Genomic DNA, 15,159 nt, shown 5'->3' on the forward strand with positions numbered 1-15,159 from the left:
AACCTACCAGCAGTCAGCCTATTGGCCAGCCATTATCAAACGAACAACCTAATTGCCTCCTGAGAACTAGCCAACAGTGGGTAAACCAAGAGCTAATCATGATCATGACCAGCAACAACAACAGACAACCTCATTTACCTGTTCGACTCTCGTGAAGACCCGAAGGAGATTGAGGCCAGCCAGTTTCTTCAGGTCTTGTAAGGACCAAGTTGGATCCCTCAGTAACTCAGCGAAGAGTTCAGGATACCTAGACACGTTCTCCAGTCCCTTCGGTGTCCTGCAGAAGAGAAATGTTTAGTGAGTCTCCATGACACAGGGTACCTGACACATTCCATCTCACAATAATTCAATAGGACTTTCCCGAGTGTACATAGAAAATGAGGGGTAGAAAAGAAAATGTGTCATTTTAACCCCCCAAAATAACACTCATCCACTTAGATGCATGTCGAATGGAATTTATATTACATATTTTATTCATATTTATGTGTATATGTATGTATATATAAGTGGATGAGAAATTCTTCACCTGTTCCCTGACACAACCTCACTGATGCGGGAGGGAAACGGCGATCACGTATAATAGGTAATCATCTTTATATCCGACTCTCGTCCCATTCACCTGCTCTCCACCTGAAGTACATGTTAAGATCACTCGTGGCAGCGTCTCAGACCACTCAACACCTGAAGTACATGTTAAGATCACTCGTAGCAGCGTCTCAGACCACTCAACACCTGAAGTACATGTTAAGATCACTCGTGGCAGCGTCTCAGACCACTCAACGGAATCATCTATTCATCTGCTACAAATGTAATCTTCATATCAGACAGTGGGGGATGTGGCTCAAGAAAGAGAGGTAATATCTGGCTCGTTGAAGATGCGACTCAGCGCGTAGGGCTGTTGTGTAACGATGGTTGTGATAGCTACCGACTCTCTCTCTCTCTCTCTCTCTCTCTCTCTCTCTCTCTCTCTCTCTCTCTCTCTCTCTCTCTCTCTCTCTCTCTCTCTCTCTCTCGACAATATTTGATGGTACGCGACGCGTTCATTGTAGACTCAATATTCACTCGCTTTTGGCAATATCTCGTCGTAAATGTTCGAAGTGAAGCACATTCTCTCTCTCTCTCTCTCTCTCTCTCTCTCTCTCTCTCTCTCTCTCTCTCTCTCTCTCTCTCTCTCTCTCTCTCTCTCTCTCTCTCTCTCTCTCTCTCTCTCTCTCTCTCACCCCTCGACCACCACCACCACCATTCACTCTCACAATATATAAGTAGTAAGCAAAGATAAAATTGTAAGTATGTACCCTGCGCGGGAATGCAGCACTTGGAGGCTCCGCCAGATTGCTTCTTTGAGGAAGAGATAACGCGTGTGATGACGGGAGCCACGATGACCCACATTTGCTGGTACATCTGGTAAGAACGAGCGGCGCTACAGGACACGAGGCGGCCCACACAATACATGGGAGTACATGAGGACGACACAGACAACAGAGGGGTCCAGTGACCCATGTCGAGGTGATCGGAACTGAACTTAAAGCTATTTGGTCCTCTATTAAGGGGATGAGGTAAGGATAGCACAATATATAAGGGCTTTTACCCCACCTTCCACGCCCATGCCTATGTGAAGTAAGCCTACACTGACTTTAACAGGATAGAAGGAAAGGGAAACCCTCTTACCACTACAAAATGTAGATGCATATATATCCTGTTGAACTGAAAGATACAGATGGAGAGATCGATAGAGAGAGAGAGAGAGAGAGAGAGAGAGAGAGAGAGAGAGAGAGAGAGAGAGAGAGAGAGAGAGAGAGAGAGAGAGAGAGAGAGAGAGAGAGAGAGAGAGAGAGAGAGAGAGAGAGATTTACCCACACTTGTTCCGTTTTCCGGCACAGGAGGGAACAGACCGCTCGTATTCATAAGCGCTGACACTCGGGCCATAAGAATGTGATCGGGGACACAGGAGGGGCAGATAACGAGCTGGATCATATAATACAAAAGCCAAATCCGACCAATTACCTTAGGACGTCCACAACTTTTCTCGTATCTTTTATTTGTACGTTTACAGAGTCAGGGTCTCTGACAATAAACAAAATTGAAAGCCTGGGTTTATGGAATATGAATCTCCAACGCTTGAGGGATCTGGGTCAAAGTTTCTTTCACGATTCTAGAAGCAGTGAAAAGTTTTTACCAAGGATGTAAGGCACATGTACGAGTAGGAAGAGAGGAGAGTGATTGGTTCCCAGTGAATGTCGGTTAGCGGCGGGGGTGCGTGATGTCTCCATGGTTGTTTAATTTGTTTATGGATGGGGTGGTTAGGGAGGTTAATGCAAGAGTTTTGGAGAGATGGGATGAATGTGCAGTCTGTTGGGGATGAGAGAGCTTGGGAAGTGAGTCAGTTGTTGTTCGCCGATGATACAACTCTGGTGGTTGAATCGAGTGAGAAACTGCAGAAGCTGGTGACTGAGCTTGGAAAAGTGTGTGAAAGGAGAAGGGTGAGAATAAATATGAATAAGAGGAAGGTTATTAGGCTTAATAGGGTTGAGGGACCAGTTAACTGGGATGTAAATCTGAATGGAGAAAAATCGGAGGAAGTAAAATGCATCGAACCACAGCTCCCTATCCAAATTCAGGCCCTACAGACCTTTCCATGGTTTACCCAAGACGCTTCACATACGCTGGTTCAGTCCATTGACAGCACATCGACCCCGTTATACCATGTTCCAATTCACTTTATTCCTTGCACGCCTCTCACCCTCCTGTATGTTCAGACCCCGATTGCTCAAAATCTTTTTCACTCAATACTTCCACTTCCAATTTGGTCTCCCACTTCTCCTCGTTCCCTCCACCTCTGACACATATATCCTCATTGTCAATCTTCCCTTACTCATTGTCTCCATGTGCCCAAACCATTTCAACACACCCTGTTCTTCTCTCTCAACCACACTCTTTATATTTCGACACATCTCTCTTACCCTTACATTACTTACTCAATCATACCACTTCACACCACAAAATGTCCTTAAACATCTCATTTCCAACATATTCATCCTCCTCCTTACAACCCTATCTATAGCTCATGTCTCGTAACCATATAACATTGTTGAAGCTACTATTCCTTCAAACATATTCATTTTTGCTCTCCTAGTTAACGTTCTCTCATTCCACACATTCTTCATCGCTCCCAGAACCTTTGCCCCCTACCCCACCCTGTGACTCACTTCCGCTTCCATGGTTCCATTTCTGGATATATGAAACACTTCACTTCCTCCAGTTTTTCTCTATTGAGACTTACATGCCAATCAATCAACCCTACTGAACCTAATAACCTTTACAGAGAGAGAGAGAGAGAGAGAGAGAGAGAGAGAGAGAGAGAGAGAGAGAGAGAGAGAGAGAGAGAGAGAGAGAGAGAGAGAGAGAGAGAGAGAGAGAGAGAGAGAGAGAGAGAGAGAGAGAGAGGGGGAGAGATTCATCTGTCTCTCCCAAGAAGGATCACTAGAGGACCCAGAGAGGGTTTCTGTTGGGAGATCGTGGAGGATCTGGACACCAGAGGAGGTACTCCTGCCTAGGTGCTGAGGTGACTCACCTGTTGACGCCGTCGTAGCCAGCGCCGAGGCCGACGTAGTCTACCCCAGCCATGGTGCGGACGTGGTTGATGTGTGCTGCGGGATCAATCATGTGGTAACCATCAGCAGACACACCCTCACTTATGGTGAAGGAAGGAGGAGACTTTTACCTCCACCTCAAACACACAGATAAGACTTGACACGCCATGAAGACATTGTCACATCTATGTGTGTGCATGCATTCATGGATAGTAATACATATCATAATACATATATAGGAAACATGTTTATATTCAGTTTACCAGAGTTCGAATCTAGGCTACCGAGAGTAGCAGGCGAACAGTGTACCACTGGACCACCAATGGGCAAATCCTGCTACACTGGAACTGCTGTCCACAGCTCCAGTGTCTCGCCCACCCACTGTGGGGAATGGCAGGTTTTGTCTCGACGATGGTCCAGTGGTACGCTCTCCACCTGCTGTTCTAGGTTGCCTGGGTTCGATTTCCAGGCGCGAAGAGGTAGAATTCGTTATATTGATTCGTACAAGTTTTGATACGCTAAAGAAGATACAGATCTAGGAAAGGGTGGCACTACACAGACAGAATTGATGGGTTGGAGTGGTTTGAAGAGGTAGGGAGGATGGAACCTAGCCTTGGCCAGCTATGGTGTAGCTGTAGTACATCGATGATTACACTGTACTGCCATAGTACAGTCATAGTGCTACCCATAGCTCGGCTAATGTATCCCCTTGGTACGTCCATGGTACAACCACGTCAGGGTCATCCATGGCACTCGACATTTTCCCTAGTGGCGGACGAAGGATATGTATGTATTCGTTATCAAAGTCTGTCCCTAACATGGAGTTGAGGATGGCGTGTGTCTGCGTCTCTAATGGTTCCCTACAGTCGGCCATACACATGTAAACAATGACGACCTCCTTTCATGCGTCCACAGTCACATTTGGTTCCACACCCACAACCTCACCCCTCACCCCTCACCCCTCACCCACAACCACTCACATCTGATCACACCCACACCCCTCACTCACTACCACTCACATCTGATCACTCCCACACACCAACTACCACTCATATTTGATCTCCCACACACCTATTACCACTCACGTTTGATCTCCCCCACACCCACTACCACTCCCATTCGATCTCTCCTCACCACAAACAACTCCCCTACATCAGATCTCTCACCACATCCACCACCCTAGCCCCATTTGGTCTCCCATCACACCTCGGCCCCTCACCCTCCCCACAAAACCACCGCCGCCCACACCTGGTCTGTCCCGGGACCCACTCTAACTAACACTTGGCCTCTTCCCACACATAAGAACACCTGGCGCAGACCACCATCACTCATGTAGAGTCTTATACAGTCAATCCTATACAAGTAGGTCCTCAGAACATCACTGTACTAAACCTTGATTCTCTGCTCTACTGGTTGATTCGTTTTCCCAGTCCGAATCTCCAAGACCTGCCATGAGATTCGATTTATATCCCACCCCCCTCGTGACCTGTCCTGTCCCATGCATCACTCTAACCCCGTGACCCGTGCCATGATTCGTTTATCCGGCCGGCCGGCCCAATGTTTCGCTCTATTACTGAAGCCTTTTCTGAAGCTTGGTTCTATCCCCGAGTCCAGTCCCAAAGCTTCGTACTATCCCTGAAACCTGTCTCAAAGCTTCGTTCTATCCCTGAAACTATGTCCCAAAGCTTCCCTCTATCCCTGAAACTCTGTCCCAAAGCTTCGTTCTATCCCTGAAACCTGTCTCAAAGCTTCCCTCTATCCCTGAAACCTGTCTCAAAGCTTCCCTCTATCCCTGAAACTATGTACCAAAGCTTCCCTCTATCCTTGAAACTATGTCCCAAAGCTTCCCTCTATCCTTGAAACTATGTCCCAAAGCTTCCCTCTATCCTTGAAACTATGTCCCAAAGCTTCCCTCTGTCCCTGAAACTATGCCCAAAAGCTTCCCTCTATCCCTGAAACCTGTCTCAAAGCTTCGTTCTATCCCTGAAACTATGTCCCAGAGCTTCCCTCTATCCCTGAAACTCTGTCCCAAAGCTTCCCTCTGTCCCTGAAACTATGTCCCAAAGCTTCGTTCTATCCCTGAAACTATGTCCCAAAGCTTCGCTCTATCCTCGAGAACGACCACATGTTTCTCTCTATCCTTGCATCGCACAAACCATAAGACCTGCTCCAGGCATCGCTCTATCCCAATCCTTATCTTATCTCTATCTATCTATCTATCTATCTATCTATCTATCTAACAACGTCCTTAATGACACTGGCTGTTGATAGGCCTAAAGCCCAAACACCCAACCAATTGCTCTATCCCCTGAGAACTGCTCCATGTATTCATTCTATCCACCATTCTACCCTCCAGTTAACATCCCCACCACACCCTTTCATCTATTTCCAGGAACTGTCCATAAAACACCTTTTTCTCGTCTTTTTTACAGTCATTCTTGACCTGGCCTGGGCCACACCTGTTGGGGAAGTGGCCTCCCTCACTTCCTATTGTACAACGTCAGGGTAAAAAAACATCACGTTCCTCACTCACTGGCCTGTGTGTGTGTGTGTGTGTCTCGACCACCTGACGCGCCTGGCCTGCTCTCTCTCTCTCTCTCTCTCTCTCTCTCTCTCTCTCTCTCTCTCTCTCTCTCTCTCTCTCTCTCTCTCTCTCTCTCTCTCTCTCTCTCCACACACACACAGACCAATACACACACACACACAGCAACAGTGGACCACTGTCCGAGTGTCAGCCGCTTGGTACAGCTGGCTGGGTGTCAGCCGCTTGGTACAGCTGGCTGGGCGTCAGTCACTGGTACAGCTGGCTGGGCGTCAGTCACTGGTACAGCTGGCTGGGCGTCAGTCACTGGTACAGCTGGCTGGGTGTCAGTCACTGGTACAGCTGGCTGGGTGTCAGTCACTGGTACAGCTGGCTGGGCGTCAGTCACTGGTACAGCTGGCTGGGTGTCAGTCACTGGTACAGCTGGCTGGGCGTCAGTCACTGGTACAGCTGGCTGGGCGTCAGTCACTGGTACAGCTGGCTGGGTGTCAGTCACTGGTACAGCTGGCTGGGCGTCAGTCACTGGTACAGCTGGCTGGGTGTCAGTCACTGGTACAGCTGGCTGGGCGTCAGCCACCGGTACACCTGCACAGATGTCAGCTTCTGATGCAGGAGGCCTGAAGTCATTCACCAGTGAAGACAGCCTGGCGTCAGCCACCAATGCAGAAAGCCTGACGTCAACCGTGTAGTCAGCCTGATGTCAGCCATCAGTGCAGCCAGTCTGACGTCAGCTTCCATGTAGTCAGTCTGGCGTCAGCCATCAGTGTAGTCAGCCTGACGTCAGCCACCAGTGTAGTCTGCCTGACGTCAGCCATCTGTGTAGACAGTCTGACGTCAGCATCAATGTAGACAGCCTAACATCAGCCATCACTGTAGTCAGCCGTCAGTATAAACGGTCCAGCATCAGCCATCAGTGTAGATAGCCTGGCGTCAGCCGTTAATGTAGTCAGTCTGACATCAGCATCAATGTAGTCAGTCTGGCGTCAGCATCAAAGTAGTCAGTCTGACGTCAGCATCAATGTAGTCAGCCTGACGTCAGCATCAAAGTAGTCAGTCTGGCGTCAGCATCACTGTAGTCAGCCTGACGTCAGCATCAATGTAGTCAGTCTGGCGTCAGCATCAATGTAGTCAGTCTGGCGTCAGCATCACTGAAGTCAGCCTGACGTCAGCATCAATGTAGTCAGTCTAGCGTCAGCCGTCAGCGTAGACAGCTTTGCGTCAGCCGTCAGTCTGGGATACGTACCCACCACATCCTGTATGGAGGCCGCTTGGCTGCACGTGAGGAAGTCGTTGTAGAAGCTGACCATGACGATACCTCCGTTCTCCGCCTGTAGAGAGGAACCTCAGGTCATCTGGGGTCAACACATTAATGATCCCTCACTAATTGCCTCATCTCAGGTCATCTGGGGTCAACCCATTAATGATCCTTCACTAATTGTCTCATCTCAGGTCATCTGGGGTCAACCCATTAATGATCCTTCACTAATTGCCTCATCTCAGGTCATCTCGGGTCAACACATTAATGATCCTTCACTAATTGCCTCACCTCAGGTCATCTCGGGTCAACCCATTAATGATCCTTCACTAATTGCCTCACCTCAGGTCATCTCGGGTCAACAGATCAAAGATCCCGCACTAATTGCCACATCTCAGGTCATCTGGGGTCAACTCATTAATGATCCTTCACTAATTGCCTCATCTCAGGTCATCTCGGGTCAACACATTAATGATCCTTCATTAATTGCCTCATCTTAGGTCATCTCGGGTCAACTCATTAAAGATCCCTCACTAATGGCCTTACCTCAGGTCATTAAAAAGGCCAGAGTAGTTCATCTACCTTTTTGTCACCTGGTGGTCCAATGAGTAGCGTTCCGGCCTGCCATACAGTAGTGCCGGGGTTCGAATCCTCGACGCCCAGTGATAATATCATTATCACACATCAGTCCATTTCATATGTGGTGGTCGGTTGCCTGGTGTAAAGCTCCCAGACCAGTGTACATACACGTAATAACCGACGAAGTGTACAATAAGAGAAGACTGAGGGAGGCAAGACAGTACAGTACGCCCATAGTTAGGGATACATTTCGCCGGGATCCCAAGATCCCAAGGGTGAACATGCATCATCTCAGGTCATCTTGGGTCAACACACCAATAACCCCTCACTAATTGCCCCATCTCAGGTTATCTCGGGTCAACACATCAATTATCCTTCACTAATGGCTGGTGTAACACAGCTGTTCACACACAACACCATGATCCCAGTTTTGTAGTACTGTAGACTTATCAAGGAAAACTACCAAAGACTTTTCTCTTGTACTCACTATGTGCAAAATGTGCCTTACTTCCTGAAGATGCTGAGCATTCAACCCAAAGTTCAACTCTATTGTTATCTTAGCATAACACAGGATATATTCGTAATAACAAGTGGTAGATTATCTATTAAAATGAAGTATCTATTAAAATGAAGTGTCTCAGGACATTGTACATGAGCACAGTTGAAACCCATGTAATCATCCATTAGTAATGATTCCTAAGGCTAAAGGGATATATTTACCTGTGTTATTCACTATGACCATGACGGTACCGAACAGACTTTACCCGTGTCAGTGGTCGTGATGAACTGGTTGTGCTCCACGGGTTATAACGTGTAAGGTTGTTTTATGTTGGCTGAGACGGCACGGGCAACTGAGGCCCTAATCAAGGCCATCCTATTAACACTCTATCTCTCTGCGCACACACACACACACACTCACACACACACACACACACACACACACACACACACACACACACACACACACACACACACACACACATACATACACACACACACACACACATGCACACACACACACACACACACACACATATATATATATATATATATATATATATATATATATATATATATATATATATATATATATATATATATATATATATATATATATATATATATATATATATATATATAGATATATCCCAGTCTAAGTCAGGTGCTAATTTTATCGACCAACCTCTACGGGTGGATGAAAAGCTGGGTTGACTGTGGACTGTCTGCCGCGACCAGGATATCGAACCTATGCGCTCGACCCTGGGCGACCCATGGATATACCTCACAGTCAGGAACGCTAACCACTACACCACGGAGGTCCATATCGTCGTTCTGACCTAACATAGGGGTTCTGGTGGGTCAAAATGGCTCGAGAAAACAAACTTATGACCTTTTTGTTCCGTTCCTTGTGGTCATTATTGGTTTTTAAAGGTGCCCTTTAGGTCAAGTTATTCCCCTGTTACTTGTACCCATTTCTTAAGCCCTGTGTCCTAAAGTGGCACTAGGAAGTACCCTTATGGTCAGTCGGGAGGACGTAATAGCGCTGTCCAAGTATATGAGCCAACATTTTTTGAGGAAATTTGAGTGGATGCTCCGAAGAATTTTCTTGAAGTATAGGTTCCTTATGAAGCAAGTTCTTGAGACTTGTGGTTAATGAAGACTAGATAGTAAATCTAATGTGGTTATAAGGTTTCCCTACGTGGATGATCTTAGGTGTTCAGACTTTAAGAGGATTTTATAGGGTGTTTATATGTGGCCTTGCAAGGCATCTTGGCCATTTGATAAGCTGGATCAAAATAGGTCACATAGGGACACAGCAGCAGCAGCAGCAGCTGGGGGTATCTGTAGAGCTGAAGGGAACCTTGATAACTGACTCAATTGTTAGGTGTCTGATGTCTATAGAGCCATTGACAATGGCATAGGATGAACCTATTAAGGGATCGGATACCATTCTCATACAGACATGGTGGTAAAGTATTACCCATAGGATTCAGAAACTGAATTTTATCTATGGCAGAGTCGATGTATTGTTACCATGTCAAAGATGCTGGAGAAGGTATGGGTCCTTAGGGAAATACGAGACTCGATATACGGTTCCGCAGTCCATGTTCTGACTGACCTTGCCTCATTGGTAGGTATGTTGAGTGATAGGTATCTCGTAGGTTAATCACCTCACTCATACCTCACACTTTAGAAGGTCATTCATACCTTACACTTCAGAAATATTGTCCTGCCTGTCCATACCTGGAAGGAGAGGCAGATAAAGTGTCAGACGTTACCTCTACGATTGTAGGTTATGACATTGCCCACATCACAGCCTTCGTGAAGGGGTTGTGTATCAACAGCTACAGGACATCTCAGTAGGACTGTATCAGATATCGTCTTCGATAAGAAAACACAGACGAGGCCTGATAACATGGTCATGTCATTTATGGAACTGATACATCATAAACGCTTCTGATTAATGATACTCTTTCCCAGAACTGTATGGGCTCTCTCTCTCTCTCTCTCTCTCTCTCTCTCTCTCTCTCTCTCTCTCTCTCTCTCTCTCTCTCTCTCTCTCTCTCTCTCTCTCTCTCCCCCGGGACCTGAGATGAAAACTATGCTACATACACAGCATTGTCGGTGGGGCTGGTACTTTTGAGTGTGAGTTTCACCCTTCCTTCCTTCGTCTTGCAACTGATGGTCCCACCAACTACCACTCATTCAAATGAAGTAGGATGAGTTATGGTACAATATACAAAAACCACTAAACGTCCTGTGCCAACCCCACTGATTTATGCACCATGGACTATATGTCAGACCCAAGAGATGAATAGCCAGATAGGAATATAACGCCAATATGTTTGCCTGACACGAGCCAACAGTCGAATCGCTTCGAACGCACTGTGAATCACAGTGACGCATTATTACATTCACTGGCAAGTAATCAAAGGTGTATTTTAGTGTTGCATACAGATATGATTAGATTATGACTCAATGTATTGTGATAGCGTTTCTCCCTCAATTGATGACGTAACAAATGTGAATGTGACGTATCATCTCCTGATTCGTGAAGAGAACGGAACGTTTTCTGAGGCACACTACGAGACGAAGTGGTCGGGTGGTACGCCTGCATGTAGCATAGGTGTGCCACAACTTCGTTGTAATCTGATGTGGTGGTGTTGCTACGTCGTGTGTTCACAAACGTTTATTCTTCCTTTACTTCATCTGTTAACCTGACATTCGATGTGTTTTGACGGGTCGTGACGTGGAGGATGTGAGAGCTAATGGCACAAGTGACAGAATATCTTGCTGGATAATTTTTGGCTCGATCCAGGACGTGTGGTGGTACCTGGCAACTAGCCCATGTTGGTGTGGGACGGATCACAACAGTGAAGTAAGTATTATGGAGATTAGCAAGAGGTGCTTGTGCCTTCCGTGGACGCTGGTATTCTCTGATGCAATGCCGTTCAACCTCATACAGGGCAACACACACACACACACACACACACACACGCGCGCGCGCAGCAAATGTCGTCAAATGTTGTGTTTCAGGTTCCTCCGAAGATCAAGCTATTGCCACATCCTCCAGAAACACCGGACCTCGCTCGACCCCCTCACAGAGCACATCTGGGCAGCATTGACCAACCAGGAGGTGCGTAGCCGAGAAGCCGTGGTCACCAGTGCACTGTTGGCTTGGGAGGAACATAGAGAGCCAAGGGGACAGGTATTGACACAGTCGCTGGTGGCCTTTATACCCCACAACGTCACTGATGTAAGGGGAAGGGATGGACATACTAGATATTGATAGCTAGAAACTCCAATTTGACAAGATGTAAAGATCTCTAGGAATATTGGTCTCATTTCGAGTTAGGCATTGCCAATGCCTGACATTATTCAAGTCATTATCAGTAGACGACATGACCGTTACTGGAACCTGCGTTTCCCAGTGAATTTCTGTCACTAGTGTTGGCCACGGAACTCCAGCTGGAAAAAAGAAATGTTATGTGACGAACATTGATATATTTTCGCTGCATTAGTACATCATCCAACTAAAGATGGATGAAGGTGAGTCACTCAAAGCAGATGGCCAGATATGATAACTGGCAACCTTAGAGATACTAAGAAGGGAGACCTGTCAACACATTGCAGGTTACACACACAGTTTAGATATTCAGAAAGCTTCGTCCATCGCGATACATTTCGTCGATGAGAAACGAGGCATATACTTATTTGTGAGAAAGTGTACTTCATTGAGAGGAGATTAACAACGCCATAAAGAAGTTCTGCAACTTATGCTCAGAGTTCTAAATAGAAATGGCGCTCCCAGAATTGATCATTCTAAAGACAATATGCAAAAATGAGCCAGGGTGAAATTATTTAAGTTAGCGAAAAGCCAAGGATATAAAAGGCTATGGAGGAAGGCACCATCCGTGTGCTGTTCTTAAAAGGGTCATGCCTCAGCACCAGCACCAGTGTAACATTATGTGCCTGACGGACCGAGGGTGAAGGTCCACCTATCATCTGTGGACTTACTGAGACGCAGAGGAAGGTGGAGCTGGAACGTTCGATGGATTTATATGTTTCTTTTAGGTTTTATGAGTTGGTACCTGATGAGTAGGTAGGTACAGTTGCCAGGGATGATTTGGACACTATAGGTTTTATGAGTTGGTACCTGATGAGTAGGTAGGTACAGTTGCCAGGGATGATTTGGACACTATAGGTTTTATGAGTTGGTACCTGATGAGTAGGTAGGTACAGTTGCCAGGGATGATTTGGACACTATCATTAGCAGATGTTTTAGTCTTTAAAGTACATGGGGTGAATGAGGTTAAAGATGCCGTGGAAGAGAAGAAAAGAGGCATCTGGTAGATTGCTTAATAGGAATGTGAGAGTGGAAGTCTAGCAAAGGAGGAGGAAAGAATACAAAATGTGTAACTGGAATATTACGTTGGGAGAGGAGAAAAAGCAGATAAAGATTTTGGAAGAAAGTTAAGTGAAAAGTTTAGGAGAAATAAGAAACTAGACCGGAAGGATGTGAATAAGGAAAGACGTGGATGTAAGAGTGGAAATGTTAATGTTTGAGAGGTAAGGGAGTTGCTGAGGCAAAAGGAGGAGGTGAAATAAAGATGGAGAGCGTAATTTGAAGATCTGATGAATGTTGAAGAAGGGTAGACAGCAGGTATTACATGCCTGGGTATGAAGGATGGAAGGAAGAGGATACAAGTACAGGAGCCTATTGCAAAAAGGGAGGTAAGATGGGCAATAATGAGGCTGAGGGTAGGAAAGGCACCTGGAGTGGATAGGACTACGGCTGAAATGCTGAAGTATGGAAGAGAAAGTGTGATACAGTGGATGCATCTTAGATGTAATTTAACATGGAAAAGAAGATTGTGTATGAGGGTTGGATGAAAGCTATTATTGTTCCTTTATTCAAAGGAAAAAGTACTAAGGATGTATGTTGCAATTACAGGGGAATAAGTCTGTTAAGTATACCTGGAAAGTGTATACAAGAATGTTGATTGACAAAGCGAAGGGAAGTGACTGAAGGCAGAAACAGTGAGGGGCAAGAGAGTTTTAGGAAAGGTAGGGGAAGTGTGGATGAGATTTTTTTTGGTGAAAACTACGGAAAAATATCTAACGCAAAGTAAGGCATTGTATGCAGCTTTCATGGATTTCAGAAAGCGTATGACTGAATCCAGTGGAACGCTTTATGGGATGTGTTTTAGGCTGAGTGGTACAGGGGCACAAATGTTGGATGGTGTGAGAGCCTTCTGTAGGGGAGTAAATGCATGTGCAAGAGTGGATGGAGAGTTGAGCGAGTTTCGGTATAAGTGTTTGTGTGAGGCAGGGCTGTTTCATGATGTCATCTTGGGTTTTATTGCATATATATATATATATATATATATATATATATATATATATATATATATATATATATATATATATTTTGCTTTGTCGCTGTCTCCCGCGTTAGCGAGGTAGCGCAAGGAAACAGACGAAAGAATGGCCCAACCCAACCACATACACATGTATATACATACACGTCCACACATGCAAATATACATACCTATACATCTCAATGTATACATATATATACACACACAGGCATATACATATATACACATGTACATAATTCATACTGTCTGCCTTTATTTATTCCCATCGCCACCTTATCACACATGTAATAACAACCTCCCTCCCCCCTCATGTGTGCGAGGTAGCGCTAGGAAAAGACAACAAAGGCCACATTCGTTCACACTCAGTCTCTAGCTGTCATGTAATAATGCACCGAAATCGCAGCTCCCTTTCCACATCCAGGCCCCACAGAACTTTCCATGGTTTACCCCAGACGCTTCACATGCCCTGGTTCAATCCATTGACAGATCGTCGATCCCGGTATACCACGTCGTTCCAATTCACTCTATTCCTTGCACGCCTTTCACCCTCCTGCATGTTCAGGCCCCGATCACTCAAAATCTTTTTCACTCCATCTTTCCACCTCCAATTTGGTCTCCCACTTCTCCTCGTTCCCGCCACCTCTGACACATATATCCTCTTGGTCAATCTTTCCTCACCCATTCTCTCCATGTGACCAAACCATTTCAAAACACCCTCTTCTGCTCTCTCAACCACACTCTTTTTATTACCACACAACTCTCTTACCCTTACATTACTTACTCGATCAAACCACCTCACACCACATATTGTCCTCAAACATCTCATTTCCAGCACATCCACCCTCCTGCGCACTACTCTATCCATAGCCCATGCCTCGCAACCATACAACATTGTTGGAACCACTATTCCTTCAAACATACCCATTTTTGCTTTCCGAGATAATGTTCTCGACTTCCACACATTCTTCAAGGCTCCCAGAGTTTTCGCCCCCTCCCCCACCCTATGATTCACATCCGCTTCCATGGTTCCATCCGCTGCCAGATCCACTCCCAGATATCTAAAACACTTTACTTCCTCCAGTTTATATATATATATATATATATATATATATATATATATATATATATATATATATATATATATATATATATAAAGGAGGGCAAGGAATAGAGTGAATTGGATCGATGTGGTATACCGGGGTTGACGTGCTGTCAGTGGATTGAATCAGGGCATGTGAAGCGTCTGGGGTAAACCATGGAAAGCTGTGTAGGTATGTATATTTGCGTGTGTGGACGTATGTATATACATGT

General features: G+C 45.7%; 1 protein-coding gene across 3 annotated transcripts in view; it reads right to left on the reverse strand.

The window, feature by feature from the left end:
- The window catches only part of LOC139761680 (dipeptidase 1-like), a 317,903-nt gene that overhangs the window by 26,884 nt on the left and 275,860 nt on the right, over nt 1–15,159 (reverse strand). For all 3 annotated transcript variants that reach the window (XR_011715590.1, XM_071686010.1, XM_071686011.1), the window contains 3 exons: nt 7,376–7,460; nt 3,572–3,647; nt 139–277 (listed from right to left, as the gene is read on the reverse strand). Coding sequence is in view for 2 of the 3 variants with exons in the window: in XM_071686010.1 (XP_071542111.1) it covers nt 139–277; nt 3,572–3,647; nt 7,376–7,460 (300 nt within the window). In the remaining variant the exon portion in view is untranslated. The remainder of the gene's footprint in view (nt 1–138; nt 278–3,571; nt 3,648–7,375; nt 7,461–15,159) is intronic.

The sequence above is a fragment of the Panulirus ornatus genome, chromosome 41 (genome assembly GCF_036320965.1).
Source record: "Panulirus ornatus isolate Po-2019 chromosome 41, ASM3632096v1, whole genome shotgun sequence".
Lineage (NCBI taxonomy): Eukaryota > Metazoa > Arthropoda > Malacostraca > Decapoda > Palinuridae > Panulirus > Panulirus ornatus.